Raw genomic sequence first — 25,334 nt, forward strand, 5'->3', positions numbered from 1 at the left:
TTGATATTCAAGACTGCACTACTGTACAAGTATTTTTGTATGACACACAGATGCTTATAAGCATACATCCACCAACCATCAAGCCTATTAATAAACCTTCTGAAGCTGATTTTAAACGTGCAAAAAAAAAAAAAAGATGTTTCTTGAAACTATGCCCAAAACAACACCATCCAGAGGACTGTTTTAGCACAGACAGTCACAGTGATTTGAAGAGAATATGCTAAGAGTGTGTAGGATTGACACAGAGTTTATTGTGAACATGTACTATAGGTGGCGGTGATGGTGGTGTGGGAGGTAGCCACCGGCTCCAGTAGTCCAGAGAGCCACAGATGCTCCACTGTTTGTGTGTTGACTCTCTGTAATTTGTTTGCTCTAATTTGTTTTGCCGTGCCAGGGGAGTTCAGATTTTAATTTTGCTCTGTGTGTGTTTACCCCTCTTTGTGGATCGCTGATCTGTTAAGCATAGAGAGAGGGAGAGACAGTCAGTGTGGAGGGTGGGCTGTTCAGAGAGCCAAATTAAAAAAGGAGCAGTGCAGATTGTTTTAAGCTCTGGCAGCCCCTTCAGGCCCAAAGGCCTCGCTCGCAGCCTGCACCTGCTCCGTCCCCCGGGAGCCTGGTTCCTGATCCGTGGCCCTCGCTTCTCCTCCCCAGGCCCCTAGCCCAGCCGCCTCCTCCTCTCCTCTCCTCTGATTCCTACTCCTACTTTTAATGTCTGCTTTTTCGCCTCCCCATCCACTTCTTTCCTTTTCCTTCCCTTCTGCCACCTCCTTCTATCTCCTCCTCTTAAACTAAACCCTCCATCTCTCCCCTCCAAAAACTCCTGATGCTCCTTTCCTCTTTCCTCCTCCCCAGTGACTTCCATCTATTCCTTCATTCCTCAGTGCTGGCCTCTTCACCCCTTCTCTCCTCTCCACCACCTTCTGCTCTTGCTCCTGGTTACTTCAACATTTTGTTGTGCCTCTTTTCCCTGGCTTAACTTCCTCCTATCCCCCTTCATTATTTTCTTGTACCTATTCCTCTTCCAGTTCCTGCTCCTCTCCCGTCCTCGTCTCCCCTCCAGCAGCTGGCAGACTCTTAATCAGCCCCCCTCTGCACCTGAATGATTGCGACTTGTTAGCCTGATTGAAAACACACAACCACACACAGATAAAATACAGTCAGAGCTATGACAATATAACACAATCTGGTGGCTATTATGATTACTAAACTACAGTGCAGAGCTCAAGAAAGCAGCATCGTGACACCAACACCCTTTTATTAACCCGAGACACATAATAAGGATGCAAATTCAACTCATAGAGGCATGTTTAAAATTGTCACAGCTATTCTTTATTGAAATCATCTAGTCGCTCCAGTTTATGACTGCACATCCATAGGTAGTTTGATCAGTCAATCAGCTCTACATACAGTATGGTAGACTGTCACACATACAATATTTACATTACCCCAGCAGTAATGCTATGACATGGTTCTAATCAACAAGACATTTAGTTTTAATATGGCTTGTTTAAAGCAGTCCAATTCTATATGATGCCCAGACTGGATGAGGCGACTGAGAAAAAGCGCACAATCCAGGCCAGGGCGGGTCGGGATGCGAACCACAGGGCGACATGATGGAAGAGGGTTGTCTCTGGAGTCCAAGTATCTGGATCAAACTCCGGCCTTCTGTCACTAACTCATATATTGCATCTATCCAGGCTTCTCATTTAAAGGGTCACTTCCCCCAAACTGCATAAAAAACACAAGTGGTATGTAGCCATGCAGATAGTGCTGGGCTTGAAGTTGGTATGGCAAACTTGTTAGCAAGCAGTTACATCTAGCAGACACGGAGCAACATTAGCATTCACTCAGAGTCGTGTTTCTGGCCACCTGATGAATGTAAGTCCAATATTCCCTCTGCTTTGTGCTCTCCACCAACTCCTGAGGGAAATATATCCCTCTTATGCAGCTAAATGCTCATGGTCATCAACTAGTCCCTAACTTTGTCTGTTGCTGTTTGGGGCAGAGCAGGTAGCGTACAATGGGTTTTAAAAACTTTTTTGTTTTTTGATGCGCATGGCCATTATTTTGACAGTCTATGGTAAAAACATAAAGAAGGAGTAAGATGCTAAAACGCTCTGTAGCGCTTAGGGAACCTGCGGAGTAAGGTGATAATTCTCTGTGGGTTCATCATTACAAGCGACGACCCCTTTCACATTACATTAATATACAAATACTGACTATAGCAGTTTTAAGTAAAAGTCCACAGGTATCCACAAACCTCGCTGTGAACTTGGGCTGTCACTTTTCATTCCAAATTCAAACAACGAGCATTTTGGGTTTGACACCATAGTTGGAAAAATCCTGGATGAAGATAAGGCTGTTTGTGATCTTGTAAAACTACGTTACGGTAACATTACCACGAATAAACAGAACGTCAATTTTACAGGGTGGTTTAGGATTATGCTGCGAGTGTTGAAAGAAATCTCAATGATTTATGTGTTAGTCATCATTTGCTTGAACTGGATTCTTTTGTGATATTACAGTTTTCATCGGATGTAAGAAATCCAAAGTGACAGGATTCGCAAAATCTTACAGACACATATCTGAAAACCTGGAGAAATAAAACCCAAACTATCTGAATGGCTCAATACCATGAGATTTTGGTGAGAATGTTTTTTGTAATTTGAGTGTACTGACCCTTAAACTTAAGTCACATCTACTCTATATGCACCACAATCTTTTTACAGCAATCATATTGCCATTACGAGCGCTTCCACCAAGCTTGACGTGACAGACAAAAGTGAACACTTCCCGAGACATTTTGGTCCATTTTATACCAAAGGTTTTTAAACTAGCGATGTTCAGTTCTGTTTATTTGGTATTCTGACTGTCTCTGCAAAGACTTCATCAACTGCTTCATTGATGACATTCACACCCAGTAAGATTCACATACACGACATACAGTAAGCAGCACAGTCCCCTCGCAGCACAGTTATTATCAGGACACTCAACGTCCTGTACTACTGATATACACATTTATGTTTCCCATTCCTTTGGCCTAGACTGTTCTCTACCTCCACAACAGATTGCTCCCATTGAAATAAGGTGAAAATAATTTTCCACTAGTGCAAAATAACATCTCTCTTTGAGAGCAATAACAAAACAAAGTTTAACAAAATATATATTTGACACATAAGATCCTATAGAAAGAAAAATAAAGTGGCACAGATAATAAATTATATCACAACAAAAACTGTTGCAGGCTTTTTTCACCCATTTCTCTAGTCTTAAAGAACTAAGGCTGATTTGTTGCTGCGCTCAGTCACAGTGTGTAAGTACGCATACGTACGCACATTACACCTGCACACAGACTGACAGGTTACCTATGAATGGGAACCGCAATATTAAAGATTAGGACTGAAGGAGAAATGATTTGCTGTGTTAAATGGACTGCAGGTCCTCAGGGTGGATGTTACAGAATAAAGGAGGCACTAGGCTGACATCTAGTGGTCAAATATACGAATTACAGAGCTGAAGAGATGTGGAAAACAATGAAAGCTCCAACGTCCCCAATAACAAAGCAAGTAATTTCTACATGGAGAGAAATAAGGATAATAACTGGCAAATTAAACAGGCACCAATCTGCTCCTCTTTCCTTCTGGCCTCTATTCCATAGGACTATGATAGGGCTAGGTGTCGTTCAAAACACGTTTGATTCAGGTACCGATACCAATACCGTGACTTCGACACCGGTTCCTCAATGTTACTTTTTTCCAATACCAATTTTATAAAATGCATTTCAACATAAAGAAATTACAACATTACACATTACGTAACAATTTTTTTTATTTACTTTTCAGCTTCACCTTTTACGATGTGTAACGACAGCCAATCGCAAGTAGCATGTTGGTAGAAGCATGCTGCACGCTTATTGGCTCACTGACGCTGATAAGATTTGCTCCTTAGGTATTGGAATTTGGTATTAAATGACAATACTCAATCCTAAGGAGGCAATTCGGTCGGTGCCTAAAAAGTATTGGTATTGGTACCCAGCCCTATGTTTTGATACAGGTTCTTTTCGCAAACAGTAGCATAAAGGATCAATCTAGAGCATGGACTAGCACTAAATGTCATTTGTGTTTCTTCTCCAGCACACGGATGCTTTACAGCCGAGACACAGCAGCTGTTCCTTTCAGCCACATGATCGATCTCCACCTGTTCCAATGGGTTTGTACGTTAAGACACATGGCAGAGTGGTGATTAGTTGCATCGTTTCATAGCAAGTGAAGTGCCACCTGCCTTGTCTAGACCACTCTTCTGTCGCTGCTGCACTTTTCAGGAGATGAGATGTTTCCTTTGTGTTAACCTTTCAAACCAGCTTCTGCATCTGAGGACGAGACAAATAAGGCAAAGAGAAACTGCCACTGTGACAGTTCTGGTGTTACAGGAGGGGTAAACCATACAGTAGTATGTGTATTATGAGGTTCAGTTTGTATGCTCTGCATATTAATACCCAGTCGGTCCATCAGCAGGGTTTATCATTTTGGGTATTAGAGGTGGAGGAGCTGGAATATTCTTTCAGCTGTGAGAGCTGCTGTCTGGAAACCTGTCCAGACTGCCCGTTTTTGTTTTTTTTTCAAGCTAACCGACACAGTTCTCGTCTCCTGTCAGTCTCAATCTGTCTGCCAATCACGACCACTCTCAGGTCAGACCTCCAGGTCGGGAATTAACTCCTCCTTCAGCTGAATGTCATTTTCAGATCCCGTGCCCATGTCCGAGTCAAAGAGCGAGTGGTCAGAGTCGGGGGAGTGTGTGTGCGTGTGTCCGGCCGAGTGGCTGCTGGCGTCGCTGTCGTCCAGTGTGTCAGTCCTGGAGAAGATGCCAAAGCCTGTAGGGGAGCCGCCGCCGCCGCTGCTGCTCTCACTGTCTCCATCATAATAAAGATCCTCCACATCCACAAACCACTCGGGCCAGAACCTCCTTCGCATCCGCTCGCAGAACATGGCCAGGTTGATCAACTCTCCTGTAGAGACATCAGACAGAGCAGGTTCACATGCACAAGCTTCTACAGGTAAAGTTCAGACCAGCAGGAGGTATCACTGGTGATTACTGACACTGTGAGTCTGATACAGAGGAAGACAATACATCTAGGATACTTTATGAAGCATATTTTGTGTTGTCTTTTCAATATGAGCCCTCTCATCATAAATGATGTATCAAAACAACAGAGAACCTTAATCAGTGACACTACAAGCTCTGATTCTGCTCTCTGAAAGACAAGAGACTCAAGTTTCCCCACTCTGTGCAAGATTTGAAAGCAACAATCGAAGCCTGTGTCAGCAGCACTGCATTGAAGTAGAATACCACTGCCATCTAGTGGCTGGAATAGACAAATAAAAAAACAATATGACAAAGCAGCAAGGAAAACTGTAAATGATGATGTTAATTATGCTTAAATACTGCAAAACAGGGTAATAAGAAAGCTCAAACTGAAGAGACAGTATCTATTAATTCATTCATTTAGTTCATAGTTATAATATACTGTTCCACTTATGTCTGAGTACTTCACAGATCCACTGACCTTTGATGAGTTGCTCCAGTCGTGACCCGGGCAGAGTCCACATAGCCTGGGCTAAATGCCCAAACACTGTAGCATCTAATGTCGACACCTTAGAGCCCATAAAGTACTTCTTATCTCCTACAGGACAGAGAATAAACAGCAATTTGAAGTTTTGATGCAGAGATTTTTTGGTAACACTTTACTTGACAGTATTGACATAATCGTGACATGACACTGTCATGAACGTGTCATAACCTTATGAACAAGTCATAAACGTTTATGACTTTTGTCATTAAGTGTCATTCGGTTTTTGTCATGACAAAGACATCATAAACAAATGTAATGTCAATTTGTCATGACCAAGACACTCTTCTGGGAATGTCACTTTGATTAATGTCAGGTTGTCATAATCAAGACAACCCGAACAATGTCAACTAGTCATGACAAAAACCGAATGACACTTAATGACAGAAGTCATAAACGTTTATGACTTGTTTATAACGTTTATGACACGTTCATGACAGTTTCATGTGATAGTTATGACAGTGTCATGTCACGATTATGTCGATACCTTCAAGTGAAGTGTTACCGATTTTTTTATTGATTACTTTTTTTAAGTATTGTTTTAAATTTGAAACAATATAGAACTAAACAAGATAAAGGTGGTTAATTGGCAATAAAAACCTTTATTAATTGTCCCCAATGTTTTATGTCAGAAGTAGGCTACCAAAGCCCTCTCAGATGAACTCAAGTAGCCTACCCCTTCATTCCATTGATTTTAAAGTAGAGGACCTCCACTGGAGGTTGAGTAACACAACAGAAAGTGGATATTGTTATAATATTTCTTCATACAATTTAATGTCCTACTACTACCACCACTTGGACAAGCAGAAACTGGATCTTTCATGACTCTTAAAATAAACTGATTTCATTTTGAAGCTGAAAGACCTGCACTTTGAGCAGCAACAACACATTTTATATTCACACTTCTGGTACTTGAGTCTGGAAAGCATTAAAAGAGAAGCTGCAAGCAAGCTGAGTGTACTGATGCTCTCACTCTGGGAATAACTTTCCGTTTTACAACAAGTGGTCATTAGTTGAAATGGCACAAACAGATCGATGCAAATCACTTTTCGTTCCAGCATCGGACTCTTTGTTCCCATCTGCACACAGATATCGTATCCCTGTGGCTGACATCCAGAACTTTCCCCGTTTCTTTTTTTCAACATTTTTTATTTGAATTTCACAATAAATGACATACAGCAGAGGCCATGGTGAATGAAGCATAGTTGAGACAGTCACATGTCAATTCCCCTCAAGTCCCTTACCCACCCGCAAACCAACCCAGATCAGGTTCAAACCAGACGGGGACAGACAACACAGACCCATGCACACAGACAAGTACACACCAGTATGGACATACAACATCCAAAAGATAAAAAATAAACAAATAAATAAGTATGTAAACAAATTAACGGAAAACTTCAGTAGGATTTCATGTGTGTCTGATTGAAATCATGCATTCTGGGGCAGTGGTGGCCTAAGGCCGGTTACACACTGGCTGCGTGGCGTGAGCGTGGCGTTTCTGTTGCGTGTCAGCTGCGTGGATTTTTCTGTCTTTGCACACCAGAAATGTGTCTGACGCGGTGCTGCTGCTAGTCTGGTCTGTACACATGGATGTTTCCCATTGATAAAATGAAATACCATGTTAAACATAAATATATACTGATTTGATTACAGCAAAGACAACGTCGGCAGTATTGACGGCAAAATAGGCTACAGAATATTTCATTCTGTATTGACAGGTGCAATATTAGAAAATCGATTTTTATCGATTTTGTTTTTTTAATTACATTTATATCTGCATTTATATCAAAACCTAGAGATATATTTTAGACTATAAAGTGCTTTTATAAACAGAACAGAACTCGTCCTACTAATGGAAAGAGATGTGTACTGTAGTAATAAATGCATGTAATTCTATTATCCCAAATAAAAAAGTCTGGTAACTCTGTTATCAGAGTGTATAACAGAGTTGGATGAGATAAGTGGCTCCTAATGAACCACATTTTAATGGCAAAGGTTTGGAGACGAAGCATTAGGAATGCTGATGCACATTTACATGCACATGCACACACACAGCCTGTTTCCTACCCAACAGTGTGGCCAGCGTCCTCATGTCCTTCTCCATCAGAGCGTAGACCTCCTCCTTAGAGAAGCGTCCGATGCCATGGCCGTACATCTCCCTGCGCACCATGCTGCCGTTCAGGTGGCTCAGCAGCCACTTCAGCGTGTCGCTCAGGGGACCGCTCATCGCAAGAAGCTTCTGAGTTTCCTCCAGGTTGTCCACCCACTGACAGTAGGCTATTGTCCTGTAAGCACACACACACACACACACACACACACACACACACACACACACGCTACATTGGTTACCTGATTGTGTCAGAGCAGGAATGGTCTGGCACCAAACTACTTATATCACAGATCTCTAAACCCAGGATGAGTCGCAGTAACACTTGCAGTTTGTCAGGAGTAGAGTCCCACTAAGAAGGAAGAGGTTCTTGCTCTTCTTCTTGATCTTTCTAAGATTTAACTTGGGCTGCAACTAAGGATTATTTTCATTTTCGATTAATCTGTCGATAATTTTCTCAATTACTCGATTAGTTGTTTGGGCAATGAAATGTCAGAAAATGGTAAGAAAAATGTTGATCAGTGTTTTTTACCAAAGCCCGAAATGACATCCTCAAATGTCTTGTTTTGTCCACATCTCAAAGATATTCACTTTACTGCAATCAGAGAATTTCGAAATAGTCGGAAATTAATTTGTTGACTGTTGACAACTAATCGATTAATCGATGTGTGTTTGCAGCTCTAGATGTAACTGCAACTTCCCTATTCAACAACATTCACATTTCTGGTGAGATAGAATCAATTTAATTCAGCCATCAAAACATTCACACAACAGCAGGGTAGTGAAAGTTCGGTCTATTTCCAAACTGACAAAAGGTTATCACTAGGGCTGTCAAATGATTAATTTTTTCTTAATCGCGATTAATCGCTAAATTTCTATAGTTAATCACAATTAATCGCATGTTTTATTACATGATTAAAATTCTTATTATTTTGCATTTCATAACTGTTTTTAAGTACATATTAACAATGGAAAGCAATTCTTACCAGTGTATCGTGGTTGGGAAATGAATTAATGCAAAGAAAGTTGGTTTATGAACTTGACTTTAAGATTTGTAGTTGTTTATTATTTATTTACTGTAAACAAAAGAAAAATGTGCAAAAGTCTTGCTGCTGCGATCATATTCTGTGCACTGTCTGTGTCGATAGTTGTAACTTTATTTGCAATGCCCCATGTCTCTGCAACTTCACTTCAGTGCTCGGCACATGTTTCAGCATAGTGTCGTTCTTCTGTATGTCGAACCGTTAAGGCAAATGTGTGCAAAGTCCAACCAGAGTTAATATAGTGTGCAGTAACTCCTAAATAATTTTGATTACTCACTGACGTCCAGTGATCACCGGTTAATGAGACAGCATTTGCACTTTGCAGCAGTTCCAGTTTGGCTGCTTTCTCCGTGTCCTATAGGCTGTGTATGAGTGAAACTACTGTCCCCCTCGACGGCAATGTATAAAACGGGTCAGAACATGCCAACCGTAGTACGTCTTTAAGACCCAAGTCTTCTACGATGCTGACAGGTCTGCAGTTAGTTGATTTAGTGATTTTAGAACAGCTAAGGGGCGTTGTTAGGCACGACCTGAAGCAGAGTGAAGTGTAAAATAATTGAATAAATGGCTTTCGATTAATGCGATTAAAAAAAATTAACGCGTTATGCTCGGCCCTTAATCGCGTTGCGATTAACGCGTTAATGCTGACAGCCCTAGTTATCACACAATCTCACCAGTATCAGTCTCACCTGTATCAGGATCATGCCGCTGAAGGAAATGACTGCTACCAAAGATGCTCCACCTTCTAACAGCCTCACCAATCATCTGGCTCTTACAGCATCATCTACAGTAGCATTTCATCTACACAGATGTAAACCAGCTTGGGTCAACATTTTAACAGCAGTTCCCCAATATTCATGTCATGAAAGACTGGAGTCCCATTGTGGTGGGGGCTAATGGCCAATAGTTCACCTTGTTCCAGATTCTGTGTGCTTAGTCTTGACTTTTTAACAACATATGATGAGTGGGGCTGGGTTAAAATAATTAATTCTCTAATTAAAATCAATCTTTGTTTGAGTGATCTGATATTGATTAATAAAATCCAGAAATAAATCTTTTAATATATGCCTTTTCACCATGGATGTATAACCAACCACACACAAACATTAACCTGGTGCATTATACAAATATATTTGCGGGTTGCTTCTTGCTTGTACAATTTACAGCATAAGTTCTCTGAGAATCTCGTTAAGCTAAATTGGTATAACTGAAATTTCCCTAACCTAATTGATATTGAATAAGGACATGGTGAATCGAAATCGAATCCATTCAGGAAATCAATGGCGATACCCAGCCCTTACGATGAGAATCTATAATGTCAGGATACCAAAAGCAATCTTTCACGCTAGCACACAATTCCTTATAAGCAATTCCAGTTAAATAAAAAGGAAGCGTCTGAGCCTGTCATGAATCAAACATGTAGGGTGCACAGAGGCGTCAACAATAAGGCTTTCTAATCAGAGGTTCGGCCCCTGTGTCCTGTTACCAACAAAGCGTTATGTCTATTGACAATTAACCTTGTCCTAATCAATAAAAGTGCGCCACCCACTTCCATCCCACTGCCCATTTATCAGCTATACTGTTCTCAACTCGCCGCTGGGAGACAACATCATATATTCAGCCAGTTAAACTGTCAGGCTGCTATTGTGTACATGAGGAAATGCTTGGAGACTGTCGATGTCTTTCATCCAGAAATAGGTTAGAGAAGAAAAGGTGACTGTGCACACACCCCAGAAATTCCATTACAGGTTTGGATTGAAAATCTCTAGGACAAAAACACCCACTTATTGTTGCAATGCTTGGCCTCTTTGTTGAGTCATTTAGATTCCGTTTTGCTTGTGTTAAAAAAGAAAGAAAGGTGTGGCGAGATTAGCTCAGTTGGTAGAGCAGGCACATATATAGAGGTTTACTCCTCGATGCAGCGGCCGCAGGTTTGACTCCGACCTGCGGCCCTTTGCTGCTGTCATTCCCCCTCTCTCTCCCCTTTCATGTCTTCATCTATCCTGTGAAATTAAAGACCTAAAATGCCCAAAAAAATAATCTTAAAAAAAAAAAGAAAGAAAGAAGGAAACCTGAGTAGCTACTATGAGCCGTCGTGACATCAAGTAGAGATTTGTCTCACAGCAGTAGACAGACAGATCCTGTCTGTGTGTGCAAACAAACCCAACTCAAAGCCTCAAAATCCCTCTCTAACTCTGCCTCTATTTATCTGCATACCCTCCTTTGTGACCATTACAAATGTATTAAAGGAAAACAATACCTGCATTTATCTCATTACTAAATATAATAAAAGTATAATAATAAACTGTCCCTGCTATTTGGTACAGTCATTGTTGACTCTGCTCTGGCCAAGCTGCTTGTGCATGTATGCTCTAACAAGATTAAGCTAATTTATCATTACACACTTGCACTTTCTCACACCACCTTGTTGGAAATAAAGACTAAGGCTCTCCCACAGCTCATCTGAAAGCCTCATTCTATAATTCTGCTGTCTGAGCCATGCTACGGCTGTAAAGGAGCCTCTGTCTCCAGCCTGCAGTGTTCTGGATCACTCTAGATGACCAGTTGCTCAATGGAAATTAAATTAAAGCATCTGACCTACATCACGTCTGGGAGTAGTGACTATCCAGAAGCCATATATTACTTCCTGTTACATTATCTGTTGTCCCAAGGGGATATACAGTCCTTTGTTTCAAGATTTGGAAAAACCCTGCGTAGCAGATTAGAATATCAAATCAATTTAAGGGCCTACAGTACACAGGCCATGCATGAGGACATAGTCTGTTTTTTGTCCCTTCTGCAAGGTTTTTCCCACTTGTGGTTGCGACCAACACAAATGTTGGAGAAACAAATTGGTTGTGTTTTATATTTTAAAATTGCTTTTATTGATTAGTTTAGCCACTGTGGCAGTGGAACAAGCTGAAAAAAATATCTGATATAATACCCCTTATAGATTTGTGTATTTACACATCCAGCAGAAACAGAGCAACATTAGCATTCATTTGGAGTCTTGTTTCTTTAGCTGCTAAATTCTCCGCTATGTTCACCAGCTATAGTTGCTAATGTTGTCTGTCTGCCATTTGGTGCTGGGCCGGTAGTAGTACAATGCATTTATCAAAGCTCTTTCACTGAAAACAGCTGCTGCTGCTGCTGCTGCTGGGAACAGGGATAATGAGAGAGCAGCGTTTATGGGTCATAAAACCAATACTGGGGGCTAGAGAGAGGCTAAAAAGCTGCGTAGAGCTGAGTGCAACTGCAGCCAGGTGATCGTTCTCTGTGTATGTGTCACTAGTGACCCGTTCCCATTACACAAAGTCATCTGATCCATTGTTAACGTAAAACACCTTAGATTAGTGCAGGGAATTGAGAATTGTTGAAAATATAACACGCTCTTTGAAAGGCTAGTTGTCTTTGTCAGTGGTGGAATGTAACTAAGTACATTTCCTCAAGTACTGTACTTAAGTACACATTTGAGGTACTTGTACTTTACTTGAGTCTTTTCTTTTCATGCCACTTTCTACTTCTACTCCGCTACATTTCAGAGAGAAATATTGTACTTTTTACTCCACTACATTCATCTGTTACAGCTTTAGTTACTAGTTACTTTACACATTAAGATGTTTGCACACAAAACACGTAGTTTATAAAGTACGATGTTGTGGTTGTGTATATTTTTTTGTGTATATTTCTGTTCCCTGTTGTGTATATTTCTGTTGTGTATAGTTCTGTTGGTTCCCTGTTGTGTATGGTTCTGTTGTGTATATTTCTTTTGTGGTTGTTTATATTTCTGTTTCCTGTTTTATTTTGATAGTCTGTTTTTCCCGCTTGTCTTGTCTAGTTTTACTTCCTGCATTTTCCCACCTTTTTTAATTACTCTGCCCACTCCTAATGTGTTGCACCTGTTCCCCAGCCCTAGTGTCACCTGGTCCTCGTTTTCTCATTTTCCCAGTGTATTTAGTCTCTGTGTTCCTGTTGTCTCTCGTCAGATCATTTTGTGTGTGCTCCTGTTGGTGTGTTTCAGTCAGCGTGTCTGTTTGTTGGTATCTCCCCTGTGGCTTCTGTGTTCCCGTTTTTGTTATCCTTTTCTCTGTGGACTTTTTAGGATTTTGGACTTTGTCTTTTGCCTTCCTCGATATTGGGCTCCTTGTGTTGTTTCCTGCATTTTTGTATTTTTTGACTGCCTTGTGGTATGTACCTTGGTTTTTTGTGTAATACATTTCAAGCAACAAAACTTCCGCCTGCTCCCCTGTATTTGGGTCCACCATTCCCTGCACCTCATAACATACGATGTTTTATTATAAATTAAACTACCCATCAATGTAACGGCCTACAAGTAGAGTTGAAACAATTAGTTGATTAAATACAGTTGGTTGACAGAGCAGTTTGAATCGTTTCCAGTTTCTAAAATGTAAAGATTTTTTTCTGCATTGAATACTTTTACTTGTAATACTTTGAGTACATTTGTGTGACGACACTTACATACTTTTACTTAAGTGATATTTTCAATGCAGGACTTTTACTGTAACAGTATTTTACAGTGTGCTATTAGTACTTTTTCTTGAAAGGATCTGAGAACTTCTTCCACCACTGGTCTTTGTTGACTTTAATCTCTAACAAATGAAAGTATAATAAAGCACAGTTGCCCCAGCTGCTAGTTCTTCAGTTTCCTGTTATCTTATTTTCATAGCAGCATTGATCAGAAGTGGCTCGTGGGAAACAGTGAGCGTATGAACTACCCATCAGTTGCTCTGTAGCCCTTTAAAGAGCAACCAAGACAACACATTGCCCTTCCCTGACATAAATAATTCAATCAATAGGTCAATATGGGAGTCTAAACATGGCATGGGGTGGGTGGAGGAGCAGAGAAAAGAGAGCAAGGAGGTGACACAGAGAGGGGGGGATGTGGGTTATATGCATGACCTCTAGCTTTGGAGAAATGGTATGGAATTCCCTTTTTACAACACACAAAATGTGCAATCTCACATTCATATTTTATCCAATTCTTCATTTCTAAACACATTAAACAGTAAGGTTACACATGTCACATCCTCATTATCACTCCAATATGAACAAGCTGCAGAGGCGACGTCATCCCGCTCCGTCTCTCTGCTGTGCCCCCCGTTAACGTAACAGCGGCAGTGAAACGCTGTTTGCTACTATGATGCTTAAGCTTTGCAATTAATCTGCGGTTCACATGCGTGCCGAACCGTAGGGGTGGTCCGTTACACCACTAATGTATATTCAACATCACTGCATTTATTCATTCATAGAGAATGTATTTCTAAATAGAAAACATGACCTTCAAGCCTTGTTCATATTAATCAAACGAACTGGGCCCAATGCGAAAGCCCCCTTACAGCATTATATTTCATTATATTTTTATATTTTGAATTGTGTTTTTAGTGTTAGTTTAGTGTCTTCCTTGAGATAAATAGATGTTTTCACCATAAATTGATGCATACAAATGTATCAAAATGGAGGAAATTAAGTTTTGATGCTCAAAGTTTCCTGGGGAAGGACCCCAGACCCCCCACTTAATGTGTGTGGGCACACAACACACTGGTTCAACAGTGTGAGATCAGTATGTGTGAGTGTGTGTGTGTATGTGGATAGTGAAATATGGATGGAGCTTGTAGGTAATGGAAAACATTAGCAGAGCCCCTGTGGCCGTGTCAGTAGTGGTGAACGATTTCCTAGCAGCAGCATGTTACTCACCCAGAGGTACTGGAGTGACTCACCAAAGCAAACGGGGGGCTGAAAACACTGTACTGATGGTGAAGATAGTCAGCCTGGGCTGAAAGGCTGCATAAATAATGCTCAAAAGTTGAAAGATCCCAACATATCTTTTTTTAGCTGTTAAAATCAATCTGCCATTGTTGTTTTTCAATGACATCGTAACATTGAGTGGTCTATATGGACGACATTCTAGTTCTGGGATTGCTCCGGTGCTGCCGGAAATTCCACCAGATGTCTCTCATTTCAGCCAGATGTCCGTTACCTTCCTCTTCCTTTGTGTTGGCGTTCTAACCTCTGGTGGATTTCTGAGGACTATGGTTAACTGCTCCTCAGATCTCTGCAGGGTAAATCCAGACAGCTAGCTAGACTATCTGTCCAATCTGAATTTTCTGTTGCACGACTAAAACTACTTTTGAACGTACACGTTCCACCAAAACAAGTTCCTTCCCGAGGTTGTTTTGCAGAGGCGCCGTCAATGTGTCCTGCGCTTAGTGCCGCCCAAGATGATTGTAATTTGGTTTAAAGAAATGCCATTAAACCAGAGCTCGTTTTTCTCCTGTCCCAGAATGCTGTGTGGACGAGCCAGACCCTCCTCCACAGTGCTGTGAAGGAAGGTCTGGCAATGCGAAACTAAACATTGAGCTTAGCTGTTAAAATATGTATTTAAATATATACTTGTTACATGTCTGTCTGTCTCTGTCTCTCTCTCTCGTTCTGCCCTCCTCCCTCTGCCTGTTGCACACCTGAGCGTAAACAGTGCTCAGGTGGAGTGGGGGAGGTGATAAGAAGGCAGAGAGTGAAGGGACAGAGGCACATGGAGATCACACCAGCAGCTCACTATCACCTTTTTTCTCCACAAGCAGGTTTGTGTTTTCCAACCTCCGTGCACACTTACGTAGGGGCTGGAGTTTTGTTATTTTAGTTTATTGTGTTAGTTTAGGCTGAGATTACCGGTAGTTCAGTTATTCGTCTCTTGTTTGTTCTAGGATTAGTTTACCCTTTTTAGGTAATTTAGGGCGAGACGCGGGGAGCGACGGCCCATTGCGAGGTTGGTCCAGCGTCTTCCCATCTTTTGTTCTTTTTGGCCAGGGTCGCCAGTCCCTTTTTGTTTCTCTTTGTTTGCTCCTTTTGGGAATGTTTTTGCATTATTTTTATAAAGCTTGTTGGTTAATTGTTAACATTGTGTCTGGCATCCTTTTTTATATGTTGCATCCTCCAATCCCTTTTGAGCCTTGGTTTGATTCTTTAAATGGAGGCCGTAACAATACTGTACATATAAATGTACATATTTGAGTGCATCATTTTAGCCCTCAAGTACATCAAATTTGGGAAAAGTCACTGTATTTGTCCTTTTAAAAAATCAGCTGAAAGTTACTTAATAAGACTTCATTAAATTTGCTGGAGACTGAAACAAGGTTGCAGCAGGTGGAATCATAGTTTCTAACCGGTTTCCAAAGACCTAGCTGTAACTAGTCCAACACTCCATACTCTGTACACGTATGAGTCCCCTACCAGTACAGGTGTTCCTCGACCATTTTGGTGACAGCTCGGGACACGGCTCTTTCCTGCGGCGTGAGGTTATTGTTGAGGTTGACACCCAGCTTCTCCTCCAGGAAGTCTACGATGAACTCTGACCCTGAAGCCTGCTCGTGGTTGTACTCGATCCAGGGCATCTTCCCCTGCGGCGACAGCTTCCCATCAAAGTAGTTCTGCAGAGGGAAACGGCTTCATTTGAGAACTTGTAGAATTCTACATACAGTTTCTAGGCAAACGGAGCATGTTTTTGTAGACCGACATGCCAATTGGCCAACAATGTTTTCCTGTTACTGACTTTTAAAATGGTGTATTTCAGTGGTTCCCAACCTGTGGTTTGGGATCCTTTTAAAGGTCACTCCACTGATTTTAAACAATGCGTCCAATTTACTGGTCATGAGGAATACTACTCAACCCATGACAACAGTTGTGTTATACCTTCTCCGGCTCTGGAGGTTCGGAGTATAAAAGACAGGAAGGCTCTAATGTTAGATGCTATTGAGTTGCATTATGGGAATTGTAGGATCTATTGTTTATGGAGCTTAACCCTTGGTCTCTGCTGCACAGATCTTTAAACCATTCTCTGTCAAGTCATCCAACTTTGTGGAAGTGCAATACACAATCACTGGAATCCATTTGACAAGATAGGAAAGCAAAAAACAATTTTGCTACACAGAATTATGTTTATTCTTTTGTAATTTTGCTTACTCTAGTGGATTACTGGATCATTTATCTGTTCAGGCCACTAAAAAGTATTCTGATAAATCCATTTGAGAAGGAAAACCCCATGCAACCAGTGATGAAAGATCACAAGTAGAAATGGCTTCTTTCCAGGCAGTCGAAAGCCAAATAGTTTGGGAACAAATGGTCAACGAACATATTACTTAAACAGCTATGAATTGCAATGAAGTAGACTATGAATTAGCCCAATTGTCATTAATTAAGAGCATGATGACCTCTTCATGGGATATGCATTTTGGTAAAACACCAAACACCGAAAGAAACGTGTGTTACATTTCTGGAAGCAACAGCAGTTTTTCTTTTGTATAAACATTGGAAGAACTGGGTAGTAAGCAAGAGCAGTCAAGGCTGAAGAAGCAACATTACAGACTACCAGCTACAGAAACGCAAACTTCAAGAACAGAAAAAATACACTGAATGCTATATGACTGGCTGGTGAGCTCTGGGAAGTGTGGTGCAGGAACACCACAGCAAGGAGCACATCAGGCTCCTCTCCTGTAGCTCTGTGTGTAGTCTATCTTCCACCAGTCTTCCCTTTTTTTTTTAGCCGGATGTTACCTTCCACTTTCTTTGTGTTGGCGTTCTAACCTCCGGTGGATTTCCGAGGACTATGGTTAACTGCTCCTCAGATCTCTGCAGGGTAAATCCAGACAGCTAGCTAGACTATCTGTCTAATCTGAGTTTTCTGTTGCTCGACTAAAACAACCTTTGAACGTACACATGTTCCACCAAAACAAGTTCCTTCCTGAGACTATTTTGCAGAGGCGCTGTCATTGAGTCCGTTGCCCAAGACCATTGTGATTGGTTTATAGAAATGTCAGTAAACCAAAGCACGTTTTTCTCCCATCGCAGAATGCTGTGTGGACTAGTCAGACCCTCCTCTGCAGCGCTGTGGAGGAAGGTCTGGCAATGCGAGACTACTCTGTGTGTAATAAACTCTGTGACGGTGTGCAGAGTATCACCTGGTAGGGCAGGTCCACCATGCGCAGGTACGTCTCGATTTTGAGGCAGAAGGGTGAGAGGCTGGGCACACCGTTCTTTGGCCTGGAGAACTGATGCAGGATGATGGCGTCTTTAGAGTCCAACTCCTGCTCCTTCCTACACAGATGAAGAAAACATTATCTTTAGTACATAAACAGTGTTAAGCTTATGTTCCCAGATCAGTTTGAAAATCCCTATTGTATAAGATAACTGAATGCATGTATAATTTGTTCTTATTTGTTTGTTAGTTTTCCATATACTGGCATATTTAAATTGACAACTTTATTTGATCTGCTGTCCCCAAACCCACCTTAAATAAAACGACCTTACTGTCTTTTGAGGAATGATTTGATTGACAATAAGCAGAAGGCAAAAGCACTTAAAGTGCTCATATTATGCTCATTTTCAGGTTCATAATTGTATTTAGAGGTTATATCAGAATAGGTTTACATGGTTTAATTTTCAAAAAACACCATATATTGTTGTACTGCACATTGCTGCAGCTCCTCTTTTCACCCTGTGTGTTGAGCTCTCTGTTTTAACTACAGAGTGAGACATCTCACTTCTGTTCCATCTTTGTTGGAAGTCACACATGCTCAGTAGCTAGGTAAGGACTACTAGCCAGTCAGAAGCAGTATGAGTATGAGGGCGTGCCCTGACAGTAGCTAGGTAAGGACTACTAGCCAGTCAGAAGCAGTATGAGTATGAGGGCGTGCCCTGACAGTAGCTAGGTAAGGACTACTAGCCAGTCAGAAGCAGAGTATGAGGGCGTGCCGTGCTAGCAGCTAGGCGAGCATTATAACGTGTGTTCCAAAGTGACCACGTTTGTCTCTGAAGTAAAGGCTGGACTACAATAGAGCTGTTTGGAGCAGTTTGTGAACAGTGTTTTCTGTTGGAGATGGTAAGTCCCTTTGGGGGGGGACTTTGGGCTTTTCACTTTGTAAACCTATAACATGCAACAAACGGCTGATTCTTCAGGGAGGAATATAAGCTTTGATATCTTTAACCCTGTTGATGATGTGTAGGAACAATAGTAAAGAGAGCATTGATACAAACTTAAAGGACAGCAATGGTATCCTTTGATAAAATGTTAAAAAAAGTCTGTCTGAGAGCAACTGGTGTTACTACCTGTTTTCTAGGTCAGCCAGTGCTGTGAGATAAATACCAAACAGAACTCAGTGGCTAGCAGGACTTGTGGTTCGTTATCATGCTCTAACAAACCTTCCTGGGAGGAAAGGGTCACACACCTGTAGCTTATTATAGTATGGTGACACTGCAGTAAGTCCCGGTGTCCCTGAGCTCTGCTTTTTTAAACACTCTCAACCACCCACACACACACATACACATACACTTTTTTATTTTTAGAGACTGCGGTGGCTTCACTTCATTAACTTCCAAACAATAGCTTTGTGCAGACCTACATTTTGTTGTCCTGGTTGAACTCCATGAAGACATATCCTTTCTGTTAATCTGCAATGCTCAGTCAAATACAGGTTGTTTTATGATTTCAGTCAATATTGCAACTTCTTTATGTTTATGTAACCAATATGAACCCAGGTATTAACCAAAGGTACTGTATTAACGAGAACTGTTTGTAGGGCATTTTAAAATGAGAAAGCTTTCTTAGAAGTAGTGGTCGACCAGGGCTTTTTTCAATGGGCGATATTTAGACAGCAGGGTGGCCGATATATTGACCAATGACCATTTCATGTTGTCTTTTTGCAACTGATGAATTACAACAAGTTGTTAATAATAACAAATCAAACACAAACTTTGTCTGCATTACCTCTGTTTGGTTGTAGGCTATAACTTCCAGCATAGGTTTGAAAAAGCGACGTTTTCCAAACATTCCGTTGCCGTGTGGACGGCACCTAGAAGTCTTCACAGTTACACTTGCTTACCGTCCCACAACCATCCCAAATGACAAACTCATGATTGTTTTACTCATGGGGAGAAGAAATGGGAGCTGGGGACATCCATACAATAGATTTCCGAGCCCTGTAAGCTAGTCTAGCTGACTGAAGGCTTGCTACTGTGACACATTGCTCTTTTCACCCTGTGTGTTGAGCTCTCTGTTTCATTACTTCATTTCCATAACAATTAAACATGACCTGCCAAAGCTTTGTATGCCACTTAAACAGCTAAACAGAATCAAGGAGAAAACCACCTTTGACCTATAATGTCAAAGCCATGGCTCCCTGTTTCTCACCATAACTTATTTATGCAGCACACAGGAAGGGGTAAAAGGAGAATTTACAAACTGGCATTAGGATCATTTTTTTTTTTAACATATCTTATCACTGACCAAAGCTCTTCAAGTCTGAATCATTTAATAAACCTGTACTCCATACTCCACTTTTTACATTATTTCCTGAATAATACAATTACTTCCCAGTTTAATATATATCAAATATATAAATCATCACTTCTCTAAAACACTTCTTTGGGTTGTAACATGATTAGGTAAGATCTAATACCCTGTTGAGCTGTGTAAAAGGCCTCCATTTAAAGATGAGAGTAAATGACTTCCCCTTTAACCCTACTGTTATGAAGCTCAGCGTAGGTTCATTCAGGAAGACAACTATGCTTCCCATTCTCTCTCTCCCGACCTAATCAGCTGCATTGTCATCAGCTGAATGTGGGCGTTTCCTCTTTTAGTTAAACCAACCAGATTTTGCCACAATCTCTGTGAGCTATCGCGTTGTTGCATTCAAACTTTAAATCGGTTCTCCTCTGTGTTGTTGTCATTTTCATGGAAAAAGAGGTAGGTGACAGTACAAACTTTGAATTTAAACAGTTTCTTCACAATGTCTGAGTTGAAATCGCATCTTGTTGTCACGTAAGAGCACTGTTCATGTTGCACAGACATTATGATTGCATTTTGTGTCTGTTAAGAGACAAAGGCACTCTTTAGAACATGCCCTCACAACTGGAATTTTAACTAACCGGGAGCTCTGGACGTAGCTGCAGCAACTCCAGTTTGCTAGCACTGATTTTGGTCTTTTTTTTTTCCTATCGACAGTACTCGGAGACATCTAGCGATCAAGATTCAGGTAAAAATCAGCTGGATTTCTCCTTTAATTGCCCAATCTGGATAGTATTAGTATGTACATCTATGTCTGAATAGTATTCCGATGTATGTTTATTGTTTCGCATATCACATGACCTCTGACCATGTGATGTGTTGACAACACCCCAGAAGACATGGGTCACTGCAACCAAACACACCTGAGGAAGGCCAAATTGTGGGCCGAAACGTTGTGTGCCTTATTTTGCACTATTAAAGTATTTTTTCGGCGCATTAAGCAGTTGTGTGGACTTTACCTTCTTTGGACACTTTGGTAGATGTAGCTTGTGGTGCTGTTGAATTATACCTCTTTATAGTCTACTGTCAGGTGTCAACTATCAACGAGGGCAGGCTGAATAACAGAAACGCCTCTATGTATAATGCAAGACGGTTCAACAGCAGCGCAAACTGCCAGCCTCAAAAATATTAGTAGAGTCGACACCTGTCTAAAACAGTGATTTACTGCAGGACTAGACTAGTATTAGACTGCATTAGTTTTAGCTAGGTGTACCTAATAAACTGGCAACTTAGTGTGCAGTGTGTTTATACAGTATGCACAATCTATGAACTGTAGAAGTGGGCTTGTCGTGTCTCTGTCCACTGTCCTGTGGTGCTGAAACCGATCCAGGTCTTGAAAGTCGCTGTCCACATTCACATGGTGCTGAAACCATTCCAACTCTCATCGTCCACTCTGCCTCATCTGTTCTAGGCAATCCTATCATGTTAATGCGCCTGTCCGTTTAAATGTGGTGCTGAAATCTCCTTGAAGAGCCACTTAAAGAGCTCTCCGGACATTAAGGGTCTCTCATGGAAGAGACAGGGAGCCAGTGCCAACAACACATCAAATGGCATGAACAGATGATGCCGGCAGCCTCAGCAGCATGCACGTGATTTAGCAGCGTTTCTGCACGAAATACAAGGTTACACAGATTATCACGGGGGAGGGAGGGGAGCGAAAGCACACTACCAGGCCACTGTTACAGGATGTACTTACTCCCCGGTACTGGCCTGGCCAAAAAATAATCCCCTCATTGACAGGCACGCATTCCCTGCACTAACAATAGTCCTGAGATAATCACTTTTCCATCGTGGGGATTAATCATATCTCTCTCATCCGCCATCATTACAAAGTAAAGGCCTAGCTGTAAACGTGTTTTCTTTCAATATTACAAAGCGGCAGATGTGTACCTCACGGCAGAGTGCGTTAAAGGTCGCTCTGACTCCGCAGCGCCCGAGGAGCGCTCCGTTTCTACACGCTCAGGTGCCGACGGAGCTGGCACAAGAGAGAAAACGTGACTCGGTTTTTTTTATTTTTTTATTTTCTTCTCTCCATCTAGTGTTGTGTCCTTGGGAAGAGGAAAACAGGGTGCTGAAAGCTCAGCAACCACCGCGAGATCTGCACAGAGATGACATCAAACGAAAGGACTCCCATGTCCAGGCCATTCCAGTGACACGGATCAGTCACTGTCAGCAGGTGGGATTAACAATTAGACCCGCAGCTCTGAGGGCTAAATAACAAAAGAAGTGGTGAGGCATTCTGTGTGGTTCCTACCTGATGGCGAGCAGTTCATGCAGTAGGTAGGCTGCAGCAGCCAGCAGGGCCCCCCCGGTGATGTACAGAGTCTTCTTCCACCAGGAGTCCGATCCCAGAGCCGACATAATGCCCCCGTAGTCCTGTAAAGGGAAGGCGATGATATAGCCATACAAAGACTGCTGCTGCTCGGAGCCGCACAGCCCGAGGGGCAGGCTGTGATTCCGCCCGAGTTCAACCACACACGGCCGGGAAGAGGCGAAGCCAGCAGCCCAGTACATCCTCCCTCCCTCGGTTACAGCCACCCCGCTCTCTTCCTGCTGTAGTCCCCGTTAGGCTTCATCTAAACAGCCGGCGGGTTGTCTACGGCATGGCGGCGCTGTGGCTAATGTTTCTCCAGAAAATCAGAAGGTGTAAACATCTCGGCTCGCCCTCCCCAGCTGGATGATGCTCTGCGCCCAGTCTTTCCCTTTGCAGGGTTTTAGAGAGCGCCGTCAAGCTAAGCAGAAATAAAACAGCTAGACTTCCGGTCACACATTTCAAAATAAAATGTCACTGTTGGGGCTGTACGTGTTGCAATGGTTTTTGATGAATTGTAGGCCTACGATGTTCTGTACACAACACTAATAGTATTGACATTTCACACTGCTTCAATGACATTTTCTGTAAATAATATATTTTTTTTAATCTACTGCTGAACTACTGAAACTGCTATAGCACAGGCTGCATGGTCTTCTCATCCAGCATATTATAGCCCCTTCTTTCAATAGCTGAACATACAGTGGTGTCATATAAATTATTGTATATATGACTGCAACTAACTATTCAGTCATTTGTTAGTTATTTTCCAGATGCATCCTTTTGTCTATAAAGGTCTGGCCTAGAGCCAAAAGTGATACATTCAAATAGCTTGTTTTGTCTGACCAGCAGTCCAAACCCTGAACATATTCAGTTTAGTATCATATGAGAAAAAGAAAACATCATTTAGAGAAGCTGGAACCAGAAAATCTTTAGCAGTTTGGCTAGGAAAATGACTCACGATTATTTGATTATTAAAATAGTTGCTGATTAATTTCCTGTTGATGAACTGAGTGACTAATTGTTTCAGCTCGGAATGTTAATAATGTTCAAACTGGTTGTTGAACAGCTGAGAAATGCTGTTTATTTTTTTTTCTAACAGGCTTAAACAACCTTGTTCAGTGCTATATTACTTTGCCTTTTCCAAAATTCATTCAATCATATGCATTCTACATTGTATAGCCTATCAACTTATTACACTGCTCCATCTTTCTGTAGGTCTTTCACACAACTTTGGTTAAATACCCTTGGTCTCTACAAACATAATGGTACAGTTAAACATAAAAGCTCATTCTTGACCGTAGAAATAGTGGTTTGATTGAAATGAAAGAAAGAGAAGCTCTGATCAAAGTTCTGGAAAGAGGTAGTTTAGTGGACCTCGAGTTGGAAATTTGTTTTCCACATCTAAATACATCACTAGTAATAACCAATCAATCAAGGGGCTTGCGGTTTGAACAAAAGTAATGTTCAACTGTAGCGGAGTTAATAATTCCACTTGCTATTAAAAGGTAACTTTTCATTTGGCTAGTAGTTTCCATATGAGACAGGCTGTTTCTGTAACACAAGCGCCATCTATTGGTGCTATTCTGCAGACTTTAGGGTACATTCTTACACACCATCAGCAGAGAGAGAGAGAGAGAGAGAGAGAGAGAGAGAGAGAGAGAGAGAGAGAGAGAGAGAGAGAGAGAGAGAGAGAGAGAGAGAGAGAGAACCCGCTACACAAGATCATACTTTTATTTTCACGGTGAACTCGGTCAATATCCGGTGTTATTGTGCCAAACTCTGCTAACTTGACGCAGCTGGCCTTTTGTCTGCTCACCCCGCCCTGCTGCATCCCAGTGAAACCAGTGGCTCACCGTGACACACTGCACACTAAACGACAAGTCCTTTTGATATCATGTAAGTCATTCAACTGTGTACTGGAGAGTTCAGTGATCATTAGGCCACTTCACTGGAGGATATCTGCTGGAGATAGTAGTTTATTTGTTTACCTTCGAAGGATTAACAAAACTTACTAAGCGTATACACATCAGTTTAAAGCATCCATTCAGCCTACTGCATATGCTCAATTACAAACTATCCAGGATAGCAGCCTTCAAAGCCTTCTAAACTAAGTATAGCCGTTAAACGCAGGACACAGATCACCTAGCTAGAGTTAATAATTCACCAATGAATGAACAAAAACGTGAAATAACACATAACAGGCAGAATGAAAAGTCTACTCACTCTGGAACAACTTCGGAATTGTAAGAAGACATTCATCTTGACGGATAAATCCCCCGGCTGTTCTTTGAATCGGTTTGTGGAGCATGCTGAAAGGTAGTTACAGCCAACAACTTCAAGACAACTTTTAGACAACTTCAAGAAAAAATGATTTTAGCAAAAAAAATCCTAGTTTATAGCACTATCGGTGGCACATTGATGCCAGTAAATGCATTAAAATCCTTCGGTCAACCGGTAACACTCTGTCCTCGTCGATAACAGCTGGTGTGTTTAAAAAGAACAGGATGAAGTGACGATGTGGATTTAATCTATGTGATCTAGGTGATGGTACTTTAAAGTCCTCGCTGCAGCCATGGCTACAGCAAGTTAGGTGCGCACTCCCGCGGCTTTTAGGGAGCGCGCATTAGAGCAGGAGTGTTTGTTATTGTAGACAGCTGAACCACTGTGGGAGAAATCCACTGCAGACACTACTGTGTGGCAGTTCTTTTTTTATTATATATTATTATAATTTTAGACAATCAACACAGCAGTTATCACTGTCAAATCTTATACACATTTGATAACTTCTAAAACGTGAAATAACAGAAGTATCTGAAAATCATCAACCCACAAAGTCTGTTTTGTTAGCTTGTGCGTCAGAGAAAAACATCTTTGCAAGCACTTAC

The 25,334-nt window shown here is 41.5% G+C and overlaps 1 protein-coding gene across 2 annotated transcripts; it reads right to left on the reverse strand.

Moving 5' to 3' along the window:
- Positions 1–1,306: 1,306 nt before the first annotated feature.
- On the reverse strand, positions 1,307–25,148 carry faxcb (failed axon connections homolog, metaxin like GST domain containing b). 2 transcript variants are annotated; one of them, XM_031322667.2, is made up of 7 exons: positions 24,673–25,148; positions 22,390–22,511; positions 17,752–17,887; positions 16,028–16,224; positions 7,697–7,914; positions 5,564–5,680; positions 1,307–5,005 (listed from the first exon to the last, which is right to left on the reverse strand). In XM_031322667.2, the coding sequence occupies exons 1-7, from the start codon at positions 24,706–24,708 to the stop codon at positions 4,689–4,691; spliced, it is 1,143 nt and encodes a 380-aa protein (XP_031178527.1). In that variant the 5' UTR covers positions 24,709–25,148; the 3' UTR covers positions 1,307–4,688. The 2 variants fall into 2 exon arrangements, with proteins under 2 accessions (XP_031178527.1, XP_031178526.1); XM_031322666.2 differs by lacking the exon at positions 24,673–25,148 and having other exon boundaries at positions 22,390–22,964.
- Between the last annotated feature and the right edge of the window lie 186 nt (positions 25,149–25,334).

Source organism: Sander lucioperca, chromosome 10 (assembly GCF_008315115.2).
Source record: "Sander lucioperca isolate FBNREF2018 chromosome 10, SLUC_FBN_1.2, whole genome shotgun sequence".
NCBI lineage: Eukaryota > Metazoa > Chordata > Actinopteri > Perciformes > Percidae > Sander > Sander lucioperca.

Coding starts and splice junctions, on each gene's coding strand:
- faxcb (XM_031322666.2), bottom strand. CDS start 22,649: ATGTACTGGGCTGCTGGCTTCGCCTCTTCCCGGCCGTGTGTGGTTGAA. Junction 16,225..17,751: donor TGGTGGACCTGCCCTACCAG/GTGATACTCTGC, acceptor TTCCCTCTGCAG/AACTACTTTGATGGGAAGCT. Junction 5,681..7,696: donor GACGCTGGCCACACTGTTGG/GTAGGAAACAGG, acceptor TCTGTCCTGTAG/GAGATAAGAAGTACTTTATG.